Source organism: Anopheles maculipalpis, chromosome 2RL (genome assembly GCF_943734695.1).
Source record: "Anopheles maculipalpis chromosome 2RL, idAnoMacuDA_375_x, whole genome shotgun sequence".
Classification (NCBI taxonomy): Eukaryota; Metazoa; Arthropoda; class Insecta; order Diptera; family Culicidae; genus Anopheles; species Anopheles maculipalpis.
In genome coordinates, this window is record NC_064871.1 from 77,268,308 (window position 1) to 77,292,731 (window position 24,424).

Consider the following 24,424-nt stretch of genomic DNA (forward strand, 5'->3'; position numbering starts at 1 on the left):
GATACGGAAAGGTCGGTATAATAAATAAAATAAAGTATCAGTAAGGTTGGTCAACTCAAAACGCCCTTTCACCAGAAGTCGCGAAGAGTCAGATTTTCCGCGAATTCCTTTTTCCACCGCGATGGATGGCAATGTAATTTCCCTATTACGGTTAATGAAGGATGCCAGAACTAAACCGTCGATAGAGTATTAATAGGGCCAGGAGAAGCAGCTTCGTGCTGGACATCTGTTTGCCTGCTGAGGTGGAGGTGTGGTCCGCAAACTCCATGAACAGATGGTACGGGCATTGGCTCGGTGCTTTTACGAACGTGTCAAAGACGGGATACTTGAATATTTCCGATGCCTGTTGAGAGCGAAGAAAGAGAAGAAGAGGTTTGATTAGAAAATCGACATTACATTAACACGATTGCTGGGACCACGTGGGACACTTACCACAGAAATGGAATCACTCGAGACGCGGCAGAACGTCATGTGTTTCCCGGTGAGGATGCTCTGTTCAACACGCCTCGTAAACAGTGGTTCCGACCAGGGCAGTTGATTCAAGTGCGACAGAAAGGTACGATCGTGGAACTCGACCGGATCCGATATGATTAGCTTGTTCAGTATTGACTCCTTGTACAGGACGTCCTCCTCGTCGATGATGCTGTATTCTTTCGCATTTTGTAGCGCTTTGATGGCAAGCTGGTTCTGCTCATCGTCCACCTCACCGCCCGGGGCAAAGTTGGGAAACACGGTCGTAGGTAACAGATCGAGAATGTTACCATTGTACAGGAACAGATTCTCCACGTCGGTCATGTTCATGGCGTAGAACTGAAACACACCGAACGTTTCGAAGAATTCCTTCACCGGTGTCATGCTGTAGCACCCGGCCAGCTCGATTTTGGGGTAGTACGTTACGAACGAAAGGCACATTTCTTGCTTTGTGGAGTACCCGCCGAGTGTGGGACGCCGTCGACCGACAGTCTGTAAGTGAAAAAGTGAGCAGAAATAATTTTATGTGTGTGAGAAACTTTCACAACGTGCAAGAAATGCTATTTTGTGATGCGTGTTGCATACCTCGTAGGCACAATCGGTAATGAGATAGTCACCAGGCAGCACGTTCGTTTCATTTTCTAGCTGACGGATCTGCTGGAAATTATGGTTGTAGTTATCATCCTCCACGATCCTGGGCAACTCCTTCCCATCCCGCACGTGCCGCAGCTTCATCTTCCTGCCCGCCACGTGTGAGTGTAGTGCGGCCGAAACAATGTTAATGCCGTTCGGCGGGAAGACGGCCCCAGTACAGGACGGTCCACAGATGCCGACGTTGCGATACAGCTTCTGCCCGGGTGGAATCATCTGCGTATCGGACACGGACACGCCGGATATCATCATACCGGCATCGTGCTTACGGACGTGGCGCGTATAGTGTATGCGAAAGCCGGAATGGTCCAGCACACGTTTCGCACGCGGATTGTCATAGTGTACCTCGAGCATGTAGTACTTCGGGGCGCCCTTATCACCGCCGATCGGGATGCCGATGTGCTCGGGCAGAAATTGTCCCGATGCACCGACACCCCAAGTTGCGACCGGCGTTATGCACGAATCCCAGTCACGAGGCGTTAGGAGATTGCTGTTGCAGACCGCACCACTGCTCTTCACCCAAACGTCCCAGGAGTTTGGATCGGATCCAGGGTAGGAATTGGTAGAGCACTCGAACAGTGTCATGTGGTGTACTAGTGGTTGTTTTGTTGAACTGCAAAGGAACGCACAGAAGGGAAGATTAGATAACATCGGTAAATGTCAGAAGGATTGCAACTATACTTAGAATGTAATGTAGCGTATGCATTAAAAAATAGACCTATTTTAATGATTTTTCTCTTGATATCATCGTACTCTGTAGGTCCTCCTGACCTTCCGTGCTACTGGAGAAAAACCAGTACACCTAACGGGTGTAAGTTCTGAAACCCAAAGGTGAAGATGAAGAAGTCATAAACGAAGCCGTGAAGTCCTATTCTCATAAAACGTACACCAGATCCAGATACTTAATGTACTCTAATAAGAAGATAAGACTTGATATCAAATCTGTCTCGCACATCATACTAACTAGTAGGTGAGTGAAGACCCAATGTCCGGCAGTAGTGATCTATTGGAGACATTGAGATAAGTTTCATTCAGAGGAAGTTGTCCAATAATTTTGTTCCCATAGCGGAGATGTAGCCATGGACTAAATTCCTACTAACTACCGCAAGACAATGCGGAAAAAACATATCCAAATGTTTCATTACCGTTTTCATTACTATTCCACATTAATCAATTTTTAATGCATACGTTACACGTTACACGGAAGGCGGTAACAGCTGTTGTACCGTACGCCATTTGCAACAGTAGCGCCAAATGCTTTGTTTCGGATCATCTCAACCCCAAACGACCACAAAACGGTGATCTAAACAGAAATCTGAATTCCATCTCGTGCACGCAATCACAATGAGCAGGGTGTGATGTCAGACATCAATCAAAACGTTAAAATATGACCTTCGTTTACAGGGACCGGCGCCAAACCCGGTGATCCTATTACAATCACCGCTCCTATTCAATGGGATTGCTAATTAAGCACACCGCCCGACAACATGATGGGTTGATTAATTTAAATTTCTCCTGGCTTTTCATTCCTGGCCGAGGTAGTGGCCCGGCATGTTGTCAGTCACAGGAGGTAATTAAATTTTGGCTCTATAGTAGATCCTAAATTAACGCGATAATATATCCACCGATGGGTGGAGAGGAATAAAAATGGGTTAATTATTTGATGCAAATGCAGCATATGAACCGCGCGTTTGGTCTATTGTTTTGTCGTGAAGAATGTCCGTTTCTGTAATGGTTGGTGATGGGGTATTGGTTCACTATCCATCATCGAAATTGGAAGAATTTTGTTTTCAAACGACTAGTTTATCATTATCGTATATCTCATCCATTTTCACCGGGGATTATGCATTATGCAAAATTCACTCCAAAAGCGTTAACCTTCGGATGATCAATCATTGATTGGTTAATTTGTATTATTGCTCTAATGATGACGCACCGTTCCGATGATTTAAAACTGCTGAAAAGTGGCGCTAGATGCTTTGATTTATTATTCAAAGCTGGTTTCAAACGTCAGGGATACGATAACGCGATTCATAAGTCCTAAAAAGGTTGGACGAGATTTGATTCCCTGGATCGGACCAGATACGCACGACTTCGAAAGCGGTCATCCAGATCGAAATGGATGCGCAAAATTTGGAAACAACCAAACCGAACCGAAAGCCTGAAGCTCACTGTCCCAAAGCCCGGTTCAGATAACATCTCTCTCGGCCTGCGTTGTCTCTGCAGGTGACAGCGGAAACATTCGCTGATACGGAGGACCGAACGAATTCTTCTTCTCGTCCCCCTAAAAGGTAAACAAAGACTAGCGCAAAGCAAGACCGATCAAACAAAACGATTCATCTCCCCCAAAGCACGCTGGTGACCTTCTTCGTGAGTTTAATAAGGGTCTACTAAATTTTAATCCTATAGAGCCGCGCAAGAGGTGTGGTTCCGTGTGGTGTGCAGAGAGACATCTTCTTCTGAAGAAAGTTCCCATTGTCCATCGCACCTGACGTGCGGTTTTGATTTACAGCTTAATTCAGTGGAAATGGTTATGCAAATCGGTGAGAGATTCGATATTTTTAGAAGAATCTAGCAGAAAAGGAACCAACATTTGGAAATGTCCCATTTTCGATGGTGTTCCCACCTTAAAGCGTCAACTTAAGCGTCAGGTGGAATGGATAAGCTTTAACTACATTTTCTCAGATGCATATCATCGGTCGTGAGCGTTGGCCCTACTTACCCTTCCTTCGTGAGCAGTGCCTCGTAGCCGATAATGTGATGCTTCTCGCGCAGTGTCGGTGCCTTCAGTATCTTGCACCAGTACAGCGTGTCCATGCTGGTGTCGATCGAAACGTTCTTCACCGTAACGTCCCACTGGCGTAGGTCGTCTCGCTGCAGTGCATCGGCCGGTCGGCGAAACATGGGTCCGAGAAAGTGAATCGAACGTGCGCCCCGGTTCGCACTGTGTCCCTTCAAACTGCCTGCTACCGGATCACGGTCACCGTACGACCATAGGATCTTCATCGTATCCGACTGTGGAAAAGAAATGGGTGGGGAAAAACACGTAAGAGTAACGATTAATTTACGAGCAAAAAGATGGTGGTCCACGGTAGTTTGTTAGGATAAGGATAATGGTTGCAACAATGTGTGGTTCGGGTGTAATGGCAAACGTTGTCAGAATCATGATAGAATGCGTTTGACAGTCTTAGCAATCAAACTTTCAGTCCGTGCATTAAGCACATTGTGCAGCTTTCGGAGGCGTTACTATGGTGATTTGCAGTTTTTCTTTATAGTATGATGATAGGTGTGTTTGCAAAGAAAAGCACAACGATGCTCTGATAAGAATGTTTTTGCTCTCATGGATGCCACTAGCAGTGAGTCGTCCTTTGCTCGAACAGTTTGCTTCTTTGTAGAAGGGAAAATGAGTATTATGGCACCTGAAGTGTTTCACAAACTTTGAAATGTGATCAACGTAGAAAGGTGTAGCACGTTGTCTTTAATGGATATGAATGCTTGCTCATTGATCAAACGTGATACAGGATCTTTTTCAAGTACATATGTAGAAATTTCGAAAAGAATTGTGGAGTTTGTGTTCAACTTGTAAAATCATTTAAAATATTTGCCATTAAAACACATAATAGACAAAACAAGTTAAGACGACTGTTATTGGGTAAGTACCCAGAATATGCACATGGTTTTTGTATTAGTAAAAGAGCTAACCTTCAATCATTTACAGTAAAAGATGCTCATCTACACTAACGGATCACTGTTTAAATTTACTGATTAATACTAAATTTGACATGAAAAGGGGATGTCTTCGAGGTTGGGGATATACAAAATTTGAATATTCCTGTGCAAACTGTAAGTTAATATAATCATAAATTATCTTTTTCAATGCTCTAAAATGTGTTGAAAAATTAAAAAGCTTAGAAATAGCTAAACTGGCTCATTAAGACAAGGCTCTTAAGAAAATTGTCGTTTTGAAGGAAACAAAAAGCTCCTTCATCAGTTGCTTCAAATTTAAACACATAGAAGTGTAAGGAATCGAGACAGTAAAATTAATAGTTGCAGACGAATAAAAGATATCCTACAATATGTTAATGAAACCTTAGACTTGGACCCTTGCTGCTGATAACTCTTGAACGATTTGGTATTGTGGGCCCGGGCGAATCAATCAATTGGTTCAAAAATTATTTTAAAGTGGCGAATTTAACGTAAAGCGGAGTGAGCGGCCTCGAGGGGCCCGAGCTGGTAAGGAACCCCGTATCCACAAATAACCTCCCACCGATCGGTAGATTCAATGTGATGTGCTCAAAAATTCCCTTCCGGACCGAGGGCCTGGTTCGCCTCTGCTCAAAGAACATGTTTTGAAAACTCTCTATCAGAGTCTATAGAAAATACCATAAAGAAATGTTCTTAGGCCAATTTTATTCATCAAATTATATAAATGATATGAAATAAGTGAAGATTGTTCTTGTGGCATCAATCTTTCTGCTAACGACCCGGTTATGTTCATTTCAACGAAGACATCAAACAAGCTGAGTCTCGTCTTAACATCGATTTAGGTGTCCTAGAAGGATGGTTGAAATACAGACAAAAATTTTGTTTAAACATTCTAAAAACCAATTAAATGGTAATGTCTGCAAGTTTGGAGAGCCTTCCGTCTATTGTCATTAACTCGGAACGAATCGATAGTGTGCACCAAGTGAAATACATTGGACGAAAAATTGAAATTCAACGCTCAGATAGATCGGGTCAGAGTCTACGTTGGCGAAAAGTGAGTGGATGAAAGGATTTTATGGATGAGCCAAAAAAGAAAGTGAGGTGAAGAGTAGATTAGCGAGTAATCTCAAACTTGTGGTTGAAAAATTCAACACTACAAATCATCAGTGTCTTCACAGTGTGGTTTTGGCTCAAATATCCTACCCCTAACGTCCTCTGTTATGCTTAATATCTTACAGTAGACGTTAATAGAGCAGAGGATAGTATATCAGACCATGATCTTCATATATGAATTGTTAAAGGACATTCTGCCTGAATAGTTAAGAATATTTCGCGGTACGGGCGTCCATCGGTACTGGAGACGCAGAGCAGACCTTGATTTTCCTCAAGGGAAGGAACTCATTGTTTTTTAAAGGGATTCAAATGTTTGATGGGACGCCAGCAGTTATGAGGTGTCTTAGCGATCAATGTTTTCCTCCACAAAGTCTGGTAAGCCATTGTGACAATCGTTCCTTGGTGTTTGTACGAGGCCACACTCAGAGATAATAATATTTCCTAGCTCGAAAATTTACTTAGTAATTACATAGACGTTCTGTTTTGTTTATGCATGATAAGAACTTAAAATAACAATAATTTCCGTCCTTCTCTCCTTGCCACAAACCTATGTTGGGGTACGAGGTCGGAATTATCATCCTCATCATCATCATCATCACAGACTTGCCATTGATTTTGTTGTGCCCGGGAGGGATACGTGCATGAAAAACGGAAATCCTAACTAACAAACTTTCTTTCATAGCTTTGGGCAAAGCGAGATGCAAAATTCGCAAGGGACAAAAGAAAACGACAACTAAAACAAAACCCAGAAACTATATGAGACGTAAAATTGCACCAGAACCAATACGTGTAAGGTAAAACCAGCAACTTCACCGCGGGAACCATCCAACTAGTCCGTTCTTTGCCGCTTCGGAAACGCTTCAAGCACCATCCCGTGGAATAATAAGTGTGAAAGTTGAGCTTCACGTCTGAAGATTTTTCGTGCTTCTCACTTGAAGATTATCAGTTTAATGAACTAACACAGATGCGCTACTTAACATATTTTCTGCACGTGTGTACAAGGCGTGGCGTTATCCTTTTTTTAACATCTGAAGGGTGAGCTTAGCGATATGCTGATGTTGCACTTAGTTTAGCTTTCTAAAACCGAAAAATATTAAATTCTACTCCAAACGAGCTAATTATGCGTTGATAACCCCGCTTAACAATATTGTCTACTTTGTGTTGAGCTAAAATTAATTTTAAAGCACCTTAAACTGTCCCAAAACTTCATTTACCGATAAAGATCATGCCATTGTCACGACCGACCTGTTGCCTTTTTCGGGCTAAATGTTTGAACCTTTTCCTTTTTGCTTTTGGGGAAGCAAATTGCAGGAAAACTGGGACGATTGCTTCTTGGTAAGTAATGATGCTGCTGTCCTTGCTAACCGCTGAGTGTACGAGCGTACGATTTATATGACTGTGGCCACGCACATAAATAGGAACGAAACAAGCGAACAATGCAGGGCAAAGCAGCAAAACGAAAACACAAATATCCACGACAAGTTTATAATTGAGGTGAATGAAATGGAAAACTTTTAATTTTACCAACCCACACACTCGCACACACGCGGCTGACCGTTGTTGGATAGCTTTTTTTTTTGTTTTTCTTATATTTTTTGCATGCTTTATATTATTCCCACCTCTCTTTTTCTTCGTCTAATGGGGAAAGTTTATTTATAAATTTTGAAGTTTCTTTTTTTTTGGTACTTTTATATTGTGGCGCTGATGGGTGAGAGGTTCTTTAATAAACGACAACGAATTGAGATACTAAAAATAACATCTTTAACTTTAAAAAAGTAAAGAGAAAGATAGATTTATTAGCAATCAACAAGGAAAATGCCGAGTAAACTTTTATGAAGTGTTGAAATGCACTTAACAATCAATTGATAAGGTATCGCAGTATGGTTTTATTTAACTTTGATTTTTGAATTCTTCCTTTTCGAGTCGGTGTTTAGATTTTATTTTAAAGTTTGTTGTTTTTCTACTTAAAATAAAAGAAAAGAATGTGTAAAGGACATTCGAACTGGGAATACAGATTACGCTTGAAAGATACGCTCTGGAAAATACAGGATTAATGGTGCTGTGAAAGCTTTTCACCTTAACTGGTCACCGGATTCGAGCACAATATCGCAAAGCTTTAGCAGGAGGAGAAAATTTTATCCCAAGAGTTTGCATGTTTAAATCAAAAAGACAGAAACGAGCTCGGAAGCGAACTCCTACCTCTGCTTTGCAATAACCCGATCCCGCTAGCTTTTAGCTAGAAGCGTCCGGGAAGGTTTTATTTTCTTACGGAGTAAAAAAAAAAAAAGTTCTTTGCAAACAATACCAACCAACCACGAGTCGTAATTCTAACATACCGGATCTGGACACTTTGGCGTTTTTTTAAAGAGCTACCACTAGGGGATGCATGAGAAGCGTGTGCATCCATGCATACAGTGCTCACTGTATGGTGAGGCAAAAGCGAATGTAAAAATTCCTTCAGACGAGTCTTAGTTTTGTTGTCCTTCGTCGCAACGTGTTGAACAGCTGTGGAAGTTTAGTGATGCTACTACAAGTGGTAAAAAGGAATGAAAGTATCCTGACGATTGTTTTAATCGGTTTAGGAGGAATAGTGGGAAATGGAGCAGTGATATGTAGGAAAACAAGTAAAGGGATACTGCAGCTGTGTTTACCATTAGGTTTATTTAATTTCTGTATGAGCAAACCATCTGTAGATGGGAAGAGTATGCAAATGTTGGGTATTTTCTGGTTTTAATTTAAAAATCCAAACTTTACAAGATTAAAAATACAACGTTTCGTAATTATTAACCGATTACTATCGTTGTTAACACGAAAATTTAGATTTCCAGTGAAAGGCAGAATTAAAAATACGCGCTAGTTGTTGATTTTACGGCTAAAGAGTAATAAAGGCCCTCAAGTTGTACGGGATTCATCTCATGCAAGCTTGCGTGAAAAATCACGGTAGATTGTAACCATTATGCGTAGGACATAAAAATATTATTTAAATAAATCATTTTTAAAATGAGGAAAGTTATTTATTATTGTTAAGTGTCACAAAAGCTAGCTTATGTATAAGACTAATTTATAAAAAAATTTCATTAACTAATTTCATCATTTAAACAAGACAGTTCATACTGTAATCGAAATAATTCTATAGTGAGTCATATTTTTTAATTTAAATGGCTAAATATTCGGAAAACACACTAAATGTTCGGTTCACAAACGACTGTGGAGCTTGCATGTGAGTTTGCTGCGTGCAACTTGAGGGCCTATATTACTCTTTAGCCGCTTGATCAAAGTTCTAATCAAAGGGATCAAATACGTCGTAGGACGAGGTCTAATGCAGTTGAACGATATTTAGCTGGCTGAACAACAGGTAAGTTGGCTAAAGAGTAATATAGGCCCTCAAGCTGCAGGCAGCAAACTCACATGCAAGCTCCACAGTCGTTTGTAAACATGGCTGAGTAGGACATATTGAAAATATTAAAACTATTGGTTTATAAAATCCAAAAAAAATCTTCTTTTAACTAGTTTTGATTAAATTTTAGTAATTCAATCAACTTTCTACTCAAATCATGTATAAATATTAATTTATTTCGTATATTGAGCCACTTAAATGAAAAAATATGACTCACTAAAGAATTATTTCAATTACAGTATGAACTGTCTCGTTTAAATGATGAAATAAGTTAATGAAGTGTTATTATAAATTAGTCTTATACATAAGCTAGCTTTGGCGACACTTAACAATAATTTCAAATAACTTTCCTCATTTTAAAAATGATTTATTTAAATAATATTTTTATGTCCTACGCATAATGGTCACAATCTACCGTGATTTTTCACACAAGCTTGCATGAGATACTTTACTTGACAACTGTGTTTGTGTTTTTTACTCGAAACATTCGAAAATTTGTAAAATAAATAGCTGACCAAAGATATGTCACTTGCACGCCCTCAAAAATGCTTTTGTTGAGAACCAAATGAGCGTAAAATTGTTGGCGTTTTACCAATAGGATTTTTAGGTTTATGACCTAAAAATAGGGACATGGTTAATGTTAGAATACTTTAAGAATTTTTTTTATTCACCGTAGATTACTCAATAAAGTGCAACCTAGTGTAATATCTTTTGTTGCAATTTATTTTCGTTCTGGCGCGCATTCCATTCCATTCCAGCATACAGCGCTAAGAAGCAAACTGCATTTATTATGACCAAATGACAAATGCCCACGAATCCACCTTTTGCACTATTGAGATTGAAATTTCGTTCTTAGTTCCTAGAACAACAAATTTGTACAAAAGACCACTCATAGTGAAACCGATTCTTTCGAGTACTTACACCAATGATAACATCATGCGGGTCACACGTTTCGAGGGCCCGCCGGAAGGTAACGCTGGTGTGCGTTAGGTTCTGGTATCCGCTCTCGATGTGATAGTTCTGCGTGTCGTCCTGCACCGGCATATGGTGATTGTCTTTCGAACCGTGGCAATCCTGCAAATGAAAAAAAAGGGAAGCAACAAAACGGTGGTACATCAATAAAATTTTCCACGAAAAACCAATCAAGCTGGAAGCACTGCATCCATTTTACCGGGTGTTGATTAAGTTATGCTTTGGTGGACGCTGCAGGTGCAAGTAAAGTGACGGTGATGGTGGTCGAGTGCAATCGGGAAATTGTTTCCAGTTATTAAGCTTTCAAACTGTATCGAACAGCATTAAGGCCGTTGTGGTTAATATTATTGGTGGAGTGTTGCAGTCCAGATTTGTTTACATTCCAGCTACTCAACAAGAGTAGGAAGAATTCGTAGAATCAGCAGTAGTGCCTCCAGTTTAGTGAAGCACAGTTTTGGCATGGAATTAAATAGATTTTCTTCTCCCAAACCCGGGACCAATGCGAACGAACGAATTTAAAAGCTCAGTCAAGTGTTTACCCGCTAAAAAGGAAGCGAAGGAAGTAAAAGGAATGATAGCACACACTTAACAAAACTGTATGACGAGTTGGGGTTGAGCATTCACACCATAAAGCACCGCAAAATATGAGGGATATCCGGATCCGGAGGTCGAACGGTTGGCAGGTTTTTCGAACGACGATCCACAGTCCCATCCCAACGGTGGGTCAACTTCGGTTTCGGTACCGTAATTAATTAGCAAACCAAATGGACGGTTAGACCTGGCCGTGCACTGCCGGAACCTGCCAGGTTTCCGGTAGCTATAATTAGTTTAATATTTACCATTCATATCCTCTTCCCGTAGCACCGACGCTCACGTAAATAGCTGTTGAAGCGGTGTACCGAGGATTCTGGTTAAATTTTATTCACCTCTTTCTTTCTTGGTGTTCGGAAGAATCTTAAAGGCAGTAAGGATAGCAGCGCCATTGTAGTGGTGTTGAAGCTGTTGAAGCATTTTCTAACATTTCCCTCCATTTACTTGCAACGGTTCAAGTTCAATGTTAATTGCTGTTTCGTCGAATGCTTCACTTCAGCTTGCCAGTGGAAGCATTTTCTTGCCCACCGAGTAGAAACCCCATTTCCGGGAGTTTTCCCATGCCGATAGCACGATAGCAAGTGACGTGATCGTGACCGAGAGCATGATTTTCCATTTTTCACCCTCAGGACGCAAACAAGAACAAACAAAAACAAGAACAACTTGCACAAAAATTTTTCCGATCGATAGCGAACAAAAGGGCATAAAGTTTTCCAATAATTGTAGCATCATGCCATCACGCGGAACGCGAATGGTTTTGCATCCGAGTGGGAAAAGGAAAGCTTTAAAGTTTTTCCCTGTACTGGGTGACGTTTGTTAAGTTTGTTTTTTCCATGCCTTTTGGTTTGTTGAGTGGAGAACATCGGGGATTGCTTGCTGTTTTTGCTTATCCTCGTGTTCGATGCATAGATTTAGCTGGAAGGTGATTTTTTGGCTGAATTCAACAAGTTTTTGGACGTTGTTTTGGGTGACTTTTTGTGTGCAAGTGAGGCCACTGCTAATAATAAAGAACTTTGGAATTCGGGAAAGGAATAAATTAATTTCGTTTTTGCATATTTTATTAATTGCAGCATTCAAGAAAGTGATACGAGCTTATCATTTCTTTGTTCTTGGAAAAAATTTCTACATCTGTAACTGTAGAAAAGATAATTTTGCACACCATCTTTTTGACGCTATTTTATGAAACATAGAATAAGAAAACAAGCTGAAAGAGCAAAAGAGAAAGCGAGCGTTAAGAAGAGAACGATATCTAAAATATGACATGCCGCAAACTTTGGCAATTTTGTCCAAAAAACAAACAACAAACCACATAAACTAACACATTGCCCATTGCCGGGTGGAAGCATGCTTGGGAACGTTTTGTGCCACGCGTTTCACATTTCAATTTCAACAAGTGAGCGAACGCCAACCTAGCTTATCGGGGCTTTCCATGTTGGAGTTTCCCCTCCCAGCCGATATGGTGTGTCAATATCGTGATACTGGCCACTTTTTTCTGCCTTGTGGCCCACTACACACTCGGTAGAAAACATTCTCGAGGGGTGGAAAATAAATTTGTCTACCATAAAATATCGAACCCTGCCCAAAAATAGAAGGAGTCACACAGGACAGCTCAGCCGGCCCCGAAGAACTTCCGCTTTCTCCCGTGGTTGCGATACTTATTTGATGGGAGCTTTCCCGGAGCGAAAAAAGAAAAACACTAAATTTTTGTTTGAAAGAATATAGAAATAGCGTAAGAGCGCAGGTGCTAAAGGGGCTGAATTCTGCTGGGATATTCATTAGACTATTTTAGTATTTTAGGAATACCACAGAATTTAAAGCTGTTCAGTAAGGCAACCCTTTAAAGCTGCTATCGTTGGTACGGGTGGACAGTGGACCCATTTCTGATCGTCAAATATTCATTAAAGTATCCACAAACCTTTTTCTGTCAACTGTTGCTGGCACTCGGTATCGAAGACATCGAGGATGGCAAGCATCGAGTGAGATTTTCGGAGCAGGAAAGTGCCATGTTTGACATTACATAGGCGGTAAATATTTCGGTGAGTCTCGTGCAAGGCCAGAAATGTGCAAAGGTTGCATTATTTAAAATACTTGAACACTTACAACGTTGTCACGACGACGATTCAGTGGCTACTGTTGGCAAAGTTAGACTGGGACTTACATCAACAAATTTATTTTAATTCAGACAGATCGAGTAATGCAGATTGCCTACATTTTGGCGCATATAATTTCACAAGGTTAAGATTGTCTTCACCAAACCGTTGGATAAAAAATTGAATTAAAACAAATATTTTATCTACAAACTATAGGGCAAAAACGAGGATACTTTAAGCGCTTTTTCCTGCAAAATTTTTAGTGCAAATATTCGGTATCAATCCTACGAAACGGAGTGCAAAATATGCACCGTGCTTCTTCACTCGGGCACGCACCCATATTAACACACTGCTCCAAATATGTGTGTATAATGGTGGAATTCAATTATAATTTTAACAACGTTCTGCACTAACGCAAAACCAGCAGCTCCATCGGTGTTTGCTTCATTTTCCAGTTTATTTTTCCTGTTTCCTGTTACACACATTTTGCACGAACTGTTTGGATTTTAGCCAATGGATTAAGGCACAATAATTGCAAAACTCTATCCGCTTTCCAGTGCAATAATCGGCAATCGAGCAAATTGGATCAGATCCCTATGTGCTATGAGGTCAAGTGTAGGAGATAACGGGTGGGAAATTTCCCCGAATGCTGTCTATCTGGCCGCCTTCAACGCGGCAGTACAACGCTTTGTAATGAGTTTGGAAAATGAAATTGTTTCATGTGAGAACTAATTTGCTTTTGCTTCCGTTGACGAGCAAGAGAGCATCAGCAGCGGTTTGGCGATGTTTAAGGAGAGCTTTTAAGCAAACTAGACTCAACGGAAAATAATAAATGGCCTCTTATAATGTAATAAAAATTACAAATAATATTAAGAAAAATCTCTCTCAAATGAATATAAATTAAACTACTTTCTTAAACTAGGTTTCTCCAAATAAATATAAAATAAACGACTTCTTTTACTAAACTATATGAAAAAATATTTATTTCTCAAATTTTAGATGCGATTTATATTCCAATATCAGCTGTAAATATTCTGTCAACACCCAACAACTCAATCGATTTTTAACAATCGAAAGACAACACTTACTGTAACACAAATTCAACATTCAATCGATCAATGACTGTTATCTTCTTTTATGCTTGTCTATTTCTCGTAGATTTTCTCAGCTTAATGTCGATTTTGATCACACTTTTCCTACGTTTTGCCGTGCTTTTTGCTTGATTACGGTGAAATATTATATCCAGCTTTTAGCATTAAATAACCCTTTCCTCGCTTTCTGTGCCGTTCCGCGCAAAAAAAGGGATAACATTACCCACCACCGAACCACCAAAACACACATTTGCCCGCGATGGCCCTATCCCGTCTATGGGTCGGTAGTTTGAAAAACAAATTAAGCCGGATTTCGGGAAGGAAGAAATCGGGCACAATCGGTCCAAGGTTCACATCCATTTGGTCGGATGCGGTTTCCAACGCTCCTTCGATTCCAATCAATCGCCGTTCGTTCTTTACAGCTTAATCGAACTTTTTCTTTGGCGCATTGAATGGAGCGCTTTTCTCTTTTTCCTGCTTTTATTGAGACGGTGTTAGCGTTAAAGAAGGGATGGTGCGAGATTTTTAAGGATGAAGCCGGATATCGAACATAAATAACCAAACTTACACTTGGCGGTGGAAAACATAGCCAGCGCCAAACAAGTAAAAGATGGGTGTACGATTCCGGCGCGAAAAATGAGAAAACTATCCGGATGTGTGGAAAAAGTTTCCTCTAATGGAGTTGCTGCTTTAAGCATTTTTTCCCCCCATTTCCCCTTTGGTTTCCTCGGGAGACTTTAAGGTGTTTGGACGTTGATTTCGGGACACCTTAAGGTGTTGTAAGGGAAATGTGCTCACCGCTGCTCGTGATTGCTCTTCGTTTTAGATAGTGGAAAGTTTTTATGAGCTAAAAAACCACAACCCTTTTTACTACTCCATTTTTATTAAGGGGCAAAATAGTTGTCGAATCACGGGAGCACGGTGGTTGTGGAAACAGGAAAAGTTTTACAGGAGTTAATTTTGATCTCGGGTTCACAAGCTTCTTAATGGGTCCGGGTGAGTTCATAATTCAGTGAAATTTATTGAATCATAATCACAAGCGCTACATAATTGATTGTCGGTTCCGGTTCATCTCCTCTCAGGAATACGAAGATGTTCAATCAAGAATTTATTTTGATTGCGGCATTTTGTTGCTCGAAGTATTGTTTTTTGATAGGTTTTCACATAAATTTTAAGAAGCAGTTTTATAGAAGAGAATTAATACATAAATTAACTATGTTAAACATATGATGTCAAGAGAATATTTTGCATTGGTTTTGGCATTTATTTTAACGAGCAATTTTATGCCGAATATTTAATTTTATAATCCCATCTTGTGGGAATAATAACTGCTAAGAAGTCTCCTAATTTAGAATAGCAATTCTGTGATCTGAATGCTTATAGATCATTGCGAAAAACGATCTTTTGGATGAAGAAAATACAGAGAATAATAGCGAGATTATTATCGGAGATCGGGCCGGAGGCTGCCCGGCGGTAGCGCTGGTCTTCACACGGCAGTGCTGGGGTTCAAATCCCCATCTGGACTCTAGGTCGTTAAGCCAGAAAGAAGAGAAGAAAAGATCACTAACATTCGCCTTTACACCTCTTCACTAAGATGTTGAAAGTACATTGATATTGAATCTAAAACTAGTTATGCTAGTGTTTGATTTCTTAGGTTAATTAGTATGTGAACAGCTTCTCGACATTTCGGACCGTTTTTTGTGTTGAAAATATTTACCACGACGTGGTGGTTTGCGCGGTTACAAAAATGTTAGAAGGGTTTTATTTCTAATCCTGTCCCTATTTATAGCCTTTTGTGAGTGGCCCTATCGTGTGAGACACTATCTCACTACTTATTTTTCTCACTTTTCACCAACTTCTCACTATTCACTTTACGAAACTTTTGTTTTTTCATCAACTGTCACGCTTGACGTCTATGCGTCAACAGTATAAATTTGACATTCAATTGTTTCCTTCACTATCTAGTGTGCTTAACAATTTTAACTTAGCCTGCAAAAAAGTCGTCCACAAAAATATGTAGAATGTACCGTCAAACTTATAAAATAAATAAAAACAAAAATAAAGAACAATAATAACAACAAAAAAACTCATTTAATATCCGAAGCGGAATTTAAATAATTCCTTCTTTTCAACGTATTTCATGCATTCTCATTCATTCTTTTCAAGAGCAGCTTGAACGCATCAAGAAAAAAGTGGAGCAAAAAACTGGTTTCAAAAAATGCCCCAAACCAAGCTGGCTTAAACGTTGATCCTGTCAACATTTTGCAGAACGATCGTACGGTCCGGTGCGGCATTCGTTCGGTTTGATGCGTTCAAACATTTGCTCAAGTTAATCTTGTTGAGAATTGGTTTAAATGTGTATAAACCGTACCTTCACTTTTGCTCAATTTTTGTTAAGCAATTTAAAGTTTCGTCGAGCGTGTGTGCTCACTCAGATTTCGTTGCGATTCGCAGAGAAACGACGAAGCCAACATGAATAAGCAATGATCGCTCTCACGCATACTTTAGTGGCAGGAACAAGTTTTACACCTGCAGCGAACCATCGATGCCTTCGACTTTCGGAGTATTCATTCATTGTTTTCTTCCTTGCCTAGGCGTAACGTGTGGTTGGAAACCTTTTATTTCAAAGCTGCTTACTCGAGGGAGGAATTTTTCATAACATGTGGTTGGAAAGTAATTAAAAATTCTATTACAAAATATTAAAAAGTAAAGGCAAATCTTCAATTATGCATTTGGAGTGAGATTAAACGGAAGCCTCGTATAAGGAAAATGCATTCTTAGCAAAAGGGTAAGAGATCACTGTTCTATTCGAATTTTACATCGTCGAACAATTGCACACAGCATGTCAAAAAATAAATTAAAATAAAAGACATTCATTTGTCCGCGACGCGCTCACGTCCTTCTAAAACTGCCACCATAATTGATGATAGCAGGACCAGGAACGAGGGCACGCCCAAGCACACCAAAATGCAGAAGCATTCACCCTAAAATTGCATGGCTAAAATGCTGTCCAAAGTATTGCCCCGAGGCGAGCTTCCCCTGCCAGGACGTTCTATGTGGCCGACAGCAATTTCGTACCTTCGAAAAGATGATTGCGGCTGATTGCATGATTGTTGTCGTTCGTTTTTCCGTGCCTTGTGGTAGCGTCATCACGATGGTTCCACCACTCGAATGTTGCAACTTTGCAGGCGAAAAGGTGAACCGAAGGTACGAAACGAAACGGCAATCAGAGAACCTAAAATGTGCAACTTGCGTGCACCTAAATGCATCTTCGTTTGAGCCGCCGTTACCGTTTCTGCCGTCAGCCGAACCTCCTCCAGGTGCCGGGAGTGCTCTAGAGCGTGTTTCGGGCACACGAACGAGACGATGTAATAAGTTTCTCAGCATCTTGAATGAAATAAGCAATTGTGCTTGCGTCTTCCCTTTATTTTAATGAATGGTTGGTGAGGTGAGTCTTCTTGAAACAAAGTTCGAGTTAAGGCTTTGCGGAACTAGCCCTGGAAGTTGGGAAACAGTTTGAACGAGTAGATGAATATAGAATCTCGTATAAAAAGTACGCCTACAAGTATGCAATATGATGGTCATTTTATCCTGCTAGTATATTCATCCCTTTTTAATCGTCTTTTGCTTCAAAAATTGACCTATTTTCGAATCGAAATACTACCCTTTGCTTGCTAAACACTTCACTCCCCGTTGTGGATGGTTAAAAAGTTGATTGATTTAATCAGATGTAACGAATTGTGATGAAGCATAAAATTTTACATCCAATCGCAATTTCAACCGCCACAAAAAATGATAAGGAAAACAAAGTTTACGGTTCACATCAGCGAACGTGAATTGGTCAGCTAGCAAGCAGCAGCACCACCACCACCACCACCACCACCACCATCAACCTTGTTATCATCAGGAGAAAACAAGAAACAAAAACTCTAAAATATGATAAAATCAAAACCAGAACCAACCTACTTCTCCACTTCCTGCTGTCCAATGATTAATGTTTTCTTATTTTTCACCGTGATTTTATTGTTTTTCCGCAGTATGTTGGCCCGTGAGTTGCAACAAACACACAGTTTTCTCGTCCCTGCATCTTCGACGTACCCAGCGACGGACCCATAAATTAAACCGTAGTTTCAATCGTTTCCGGTTTCTCCGCAGCAAGAAAAAAGGAGCATCCCTAGGGAACCAGCTCCAGCAAACTTGGACCATATAGACTGAGGGACTAGCTAGAGTAGCAACAGCAGCAGCACCAGCGAAAAGCCATATTTACATTATCATTATCATACTTTTGCAGTTGGACGAGATTTTGCTTCTCTGTTTCCTGCTGTTCCTTACCGGAACTTTATACTTTCTTGTTGGACGCGAGGCGAGCGCGAAAGGAAAGATATCTTATCTTGTGGCTCTTGCGTACGGATTGAGGGGTAGGTAAGCTTTTTTTTCTGGAGTGCGAAGTGCGGACTGTGGTTTGGATATTTGGTATTTGAAAAACGAGTCGCAGTAATAGGATGATGAATGGGGCGGATCGAGCGGAAGAGGGCCACCGCTGAAGTGTTTTATTTCATTTTACAGTGATTCATCTCTTTAGCCGTGCAAAACTAAACCCAACAGGGGCACCCTTTTTCTTTGACCCAGAAATGACCGAACAGGCAAAGTAGACAAAACGGGAAACGGTCTAGTGTCGCTGCTGTGATTTTACAGACAATATTCTGCGGCTAATTAAATTTAAATTGAACGTTGATTGGTTCACGTTCATATGATTAGCAGCCGACCGTCAAACGTTTTAGCAATTTAAATCATTTTCAATTCATTTTTGATGCATAATTTTATTTCGCCCTTACATGCAATCTTTTTGTTTTGTTGTTTTTGAGGGAGGGTTTTATTTGATACCGTCTAGCCTAACATTCGGCACAGTGAATCCGGGTGCGTTTTGAATCATATCGATTTTTCGGCATGAAACGTAACCCTTACCAATTTTGCAAATGAATTTCCAAACACCATTTCTAAGCCGGCGAAGATGGCCAACTGTCTGTTCCCGGGTCGAGCTGACGATGCTCAAATCGACGGATCGTTCGATGCTTTTCGAAAACACCGTCGAACACGAGTCTGCATCCACAGGGATTGCCATTCCATGCCGAAAAAATCACCAAACACACGCGCAGCGAGTTGAATATGTGCTTTGGAGGATGAAGAAAAAAAAACGCATAACACAAACAACAACATACCGGCAATACATGCTGGAATCGAACTAAAATTGGTTTGGAAATTGGAACTCGTATGGATTCTGTGTTGGCGTTCAGTACGGAAGGTAGAAGCCTCACGTAGAAACAAATGGCGCTGTAAAACTATTATTTCCCGAGTTTGGTGAGCCGTAGGATTTGGTAAACGTGGCAGATAGGCCCTGATATTAATAGGAATTAGACTAAATCGGCATTTTATGAGGCTTTGTGTGTTCGATAAATGTTTTTTCATGGCTTGTTGGTTAGGAGCAAATTGGCCCAGAAAAATCAATCTTTTCAAAATGCTGAAACAAGCTAACAATTTCCATCTAAAGCAAAGCGCTAGTGATGGGCGCCTAAATGTATGCAACCACAAAACAAGATGGGATTTTTCTTGTGTGTACAATTATCTCTAATTGTTCACTTATACTAGCAATAATTAAATTTACTCACAATAAATAGCTTCCAAATGGTACTGCTGTACACCATTTTATGTGCTTTAAACCCCCTTTTTAAAAACCGAAGCCGTATCTTGATTAAGTGCTTCCGTTTCTCTTCTTCCGAGCAGCTGAAATCAATTCGAGGTGAAGCATAAAGACACAGGATCGTGCTACGATCGTTAAAAACAATCTTTTACTACCATTCCCACCGTTCCCCGATTGGATGGTCACTCGGTACAATTAAAATTAAATTTTCCCATTTAACTGATGTGAAATCAATGATGGGCAATGATGCATTAGCACCGTCGTAGATGCCTCCCACAATCCATTACATCTCGGAATGGTCTATTTTTCGACTCTTACCACGGCAATTCACGCCCTCGGGATTCATCTTGCAGCTCCCCCAAAAAGCACATATAGCTCACAACAACAGCAAAAAAAAGTAATAAAAAGCTCCTAAACAGAAGCACAGCGGAACACTCCCCTGGCTGCCGTTAATCGTGCCCGTAAGGACCTGTTCAGGATCTCGGGATTGCGCTTCGAGGTGATGGGTGTGTTTTTTTTTGGCACACGAAGGTATGTACTTTGTTCGCTTTGGAAAATATTATTTTAAAATCCATTTCATCTTCTCCATCAGCGAGCTGCCAGCAGCGTTGACTTCATTTAACGTTAACGTTATGCTCCACTCCTCAGCTTTATGACGCATGTGTTTTAGTTTTATTTTTCATCAGCTCCAGAAAACGCACCAGGTTTAGGGTGTATTTTTTGTTTTTTTTGTTTTTTTGTTGTGCACAATATTTTCCATTCCATCTTCCATGTCCACCACACGCCGGTGAAGCAGCGCTGATGAATTGGCGAACGGGGTAGAACGAATTTTGAGTAAGATACGGTGCTAAAACAGTGGTGGCAAATAAAGAAAAAAAAACAGAAAAGCAACAAGCTTCTCCTCCCCATCATGTTGGGGACTTGTATCTCATTTATTTTTGACCCTTATTTTTTGCTGCTTCCTGCTTCACACGCTCGTTCCCTGGATTTAGGTGCCCGGTTTTGTGCTTTGATGCAGGATGCTTCCAGGTAGAAGCTGAGCAACGGATGGGGTAAAAATAACTTCCAAAACTGAAGTACACTGCTACTGCTGGTTTACTGGAACTGGCAGGTTATTATTTTTCGCTTTTCCCGGTTTGGAGGGCTCTTACAGTCACTTCTGTGACTCCTGGGAGAAGCGGAAATGTGTGGATGAGAACATCAAAATGAACCATGCAGAAAGGGATGCAGAACAGCAAGTACAGCAGCAGTAGAGAGCATGTGCAATTTGCTGATTGTTTCTGCTAAAGATCAATCAAACGCACCAATTACAAATAAATGCCATGTGCAGCTGCAGGACGCGTGTGTGTGTGAGTACCCGAAGGATGTGAAACGAAACTTGCAGAGATGAGCAACAGCAGTGTGGGATAAAATTATGGCGCAGATAAGAAATCTAGTAAGCAAACTCGAAGTAAATGTCAAATATTGTTCATGACATGACAACATGACACATATCACTACTGCCATCTAGAAACAAATGATAGAAGCTCGAATTTTGATCGATTTCTAGTATAATTAAACTTTTACTTTTTGAAGCGTTTCTTGGACCAGGTAATTCATACAATAATTGATTCTAGTGGTGGTAGAAATGGAAAAGGTCGTACATAAAGCTGTATTTATTACTCATAAGCAAATGTCAGCTATTGTCAGCAATGAGCTAATCCTCGGTTTAGGTTTAACCGTTTAATCTCCTCTCTGCTTAGTTTCTCTGAGGGACTGAATCTGCCACTGGCTACTAGGAACTGACATAACGCAAAAAGTTCTTTATTTAGCATGAATTTTTTAATGCATCTTTTTTTATGACCTTTGCTCTAAGTGAATCGTGATTAAATTGAACAGTTATTACGATTTTTACAAACGGTTTTCGTCCTATGACGCAATTTGGTAAAAAAAAACAAACTCCAATCGCCAAAGAAGTTGAAAGTTCCGAAGCTTATTTTTAGTAAAATAATTGAACGCCCATTGAAACAATCAATTCAAGGAAGCGCATCAAATCAACAAACGACCGAATGGGGCGTTTCGTGAGAAATACGAGTAACAGCATACCCTACATTAAATTCCAAATGCAAATTTAAAAACAGCTTCTCGTTGTTTTTAAAGAACCTTTTTTTAATTATTTTTCCCCGAAGTTGTTATCCATCATGATGCCAGACATCCGTGCGGGCGATCTGATGCGCGCGCGTGTTTCTGTTCATTGATCATACACCGTGTCCTGTCTCAGACACGAAAACTTGAACATTAATCTTTGCCGTGTAGATTCTTGACCGGGGATTTGTGCCTTTGTGATAGTGTTTGCTTAGCCAGCACCCTAGCGGTCACTTCCTGGCCCATCACTAGAAAACCTTGGAATGAAAACAAAGGTCCGGTCTAAAATGTGACCGGTGTACAAAACTCAAGTGCATATCGTCGTAGCCCCGTGCGTTCTCAAAAAAACCTGTCAATTTGCCACCCCAGTATCATCGATCAAACTTTCCGATAACGGTTCATTCGCGTAACTCCCCTTTACGGAACAGGAGCAACCTACCGGGTGTCCTTCTTTTTTTTTTTTTTTGGTGGAGGGAAGCGAAAAATTATTAAAATTCTCATACCCAGTTTCGCAAAAATCGGGGTGAAAGTTAGTGGTTTTCTTCGGAGCACTGGAACCCTGCGGATAGCTCGTTTGAATAACAGGTTCACCGGTCCCTTTCTGTTTATATTATCATTTTCATTTCACCCAATGCACCATGCCGGGGGGACCCTTGTAAAACATTCGGAAAATGTAGCTTTTACATCGGTACTTAAGGTTCGGGAAGGAACGAGCGAAAACAAAAAAAAACACACACACACAAAGAGCAACCCTTAAGGTAGTCCCCCACATCATCATCGTCTCCCATTGCAGTAAAATTTGAATTAACCGTTATTTCAACCATCCCCCCGGGGAGGGAAAAGGTTTGCTGCTCGAGTTGGTCGAGTTCGGGTAGTTTAATATATTAATTAAAGCATACCGATGTGTACAATGCACGGTGGGGAGGCGCCCTTTGGGAGGCTCGTTTCCTTGTCATTTTCGGACCAATTCGATTGCGACCGTTTGGTGCTGCTGCCCGGTTTGACCTAAAAGCCATAAATGGACGTACGAGTCGGGTGAAGTGAAGCAAATGCAAAAAAAAAGGAAAACCATGGGCTCCGAATTCCGGTGCACCCCGTATCGTGGTGTTCCGAAGCAAGCACATGTCGATGCTCAGCGCTGCCTATCGCTGCAGTATCGTTGCACGGTGAAGGTTGCAATTATGGCATGATAAGAGTTCTTTCGTCAGATTTGAAAGGATGTGAAGCAGGGCACCTTCGAACGAACGGTGTTCATTTTTTATGTGAACAAGGAAATGGGTACGAAAGGATCAGATGGCAAGAATTAACGATTTTAACTTTACGTTGTTGCATATATTTTTTTGGTAAAAGAGCTAGTCTGAAAATCATGTGCATAGTGCAGAATGTAGACTGTTAATTGAATGTTATTGTTCTTGGTACATTAGTAGCGTTACTTTGAAACATAAATTTTTATTATTAATTTGTTACACACTGTAAGATACATTTTTAATACTTAAATAATGCTTCATTGCTAAACTATCATTAAAGAGCATTTTAAACTATTTATGACAAAGATTATTGAAATGAAAACTCTTTGAATCCCTCAGTTTTGTAGTGTCAACATCATTTAATTTATATGCTGTAGTTGGCTCCTAAATTTAGGCAAAAGGTTGTATTTCTAGCTCTGAGTGGAAGTCTTGTGCGTGTTGAGCAAGATTGAATGAGTAATTTAAATCTCTCTAAAGAATGATTCAAATAAACACCTCACAAAGAGTTATAATTACTCTTTTGTAATTCAAATTCGAGTACGATTCGACTCTTTTGAGAATTGTTATAACTTAACTTACTGTGAAGGAGTTGTTATTTAGCCAGAGGGATTCAAATAGCAGCGAATTTTGCAAACTATTTTTTGATTCGAATCGAAGGAAAGAAGCCTGGACGCATGGAATTGTATTATTGCTGTATTACAAATGTAATTGTCACCAAACACTCAGCATCCATTCCTCCCAAAAATCACAAGTAAGAATGAACCAAGGATTTGGATAGGATTCAGATGAATGTTTCCTAGCTGGATCCAGATCAAATCGGATCGAATCATGTTAGTATTTTTGCACAAAATTAGTTTGAAGTTGAACGTATTTACATGTTGATGAAATCTAAATCATGTTCATGACCTATCTCGATAGTGCCTACAGACTGTGGATGACCCTGAATCCCGGAAGATATTAGCTTCCAGTCGGATGAAATTTTTCGGTAGAAATTTGTCAACAGTAAATGTGTGTCAATTGCCTGGTCAGTATATGATTACGATTTATCTGAACAAAATAATTGTGTCAGCATTGCATAGTGCCCTTATGCCATTTATCAGATTCAAATGCCTAAACTAACGCCTAGCTAAAACTCTTACTGTTCACATCCAATAATACTGACACAATCTCATTAAAGCAAATTATGCCGAGAGCAAATTGTTTACAAAATACCTCGTAGATGACATAATGATACGACATTCGACCCACTTCCAACAACCAAAAGTTTCGTACCA

At 40.3% G+C, this 24,424-nt stretch overlaps 3 protein-coding genes across 3 annotated transcripts in view; 2 read left to right on the top strand and 1 right to left on the bottom strand.

The window, feature by feature from the left end:
• LOC126568615 (uncharacterized) overlaps nucleotides 1-24,424 on the top strand; it is a 383,782-nt gene that overhangs the window by 64,344 nt on the left and 295,014 nt on the right. The window lies entirely within an intron of this gene.
• LOC126567921 (MOXD1 homolog 1) overlaps nucleotides 140-24,424 on the bottom strand; it is a 51,510-nt gene continuing 27,225 nt past the window's right edge. The window contains exons 2-6 of the mRNA XM_050224287.1: nucleotides 10,259-10,411; nucleotides 3,845-4,137; nucleotides 1,057-1,735; nucleotides 433-963; nucleotides 140-343 (exon numbers count right to left, since the gene is read on the bottom strand). Coding sequence (XP_050080244.1) covers nucleotides 152-343; nucleotides 433-963; nucleotides 1,057-1,735; nucleotides 3,845-4,137; nucleotides 10,259-10,411 — 1,848 coding nt within the window. The 3' untranslated portion in view covers nucleotides 140-151. The remainder of the gene's footprint in view (nucleotides 344-432; nucleotides 964-1,056; nucleotides 1,736-3,844; nucleotides 4,138-10,258; nucleotides 10,412-24,424) is intronic.
• Nucleotides 8,380-24,424, top strand: part of LOC126567514 (UPF0598 protein CG30010) — a 134,701-nt gene continuing 118,656 nt past the window's right edge. The window contains exon 1 of the mRNA XM_050223733.1: nucleotides 8,380-8,385. The gene's annotated coding sequence lies outside the window, so the exon portion shown is untranslated. The remainder of the gene's footprint in view (nucleotides 8,386-24,424) is intronic.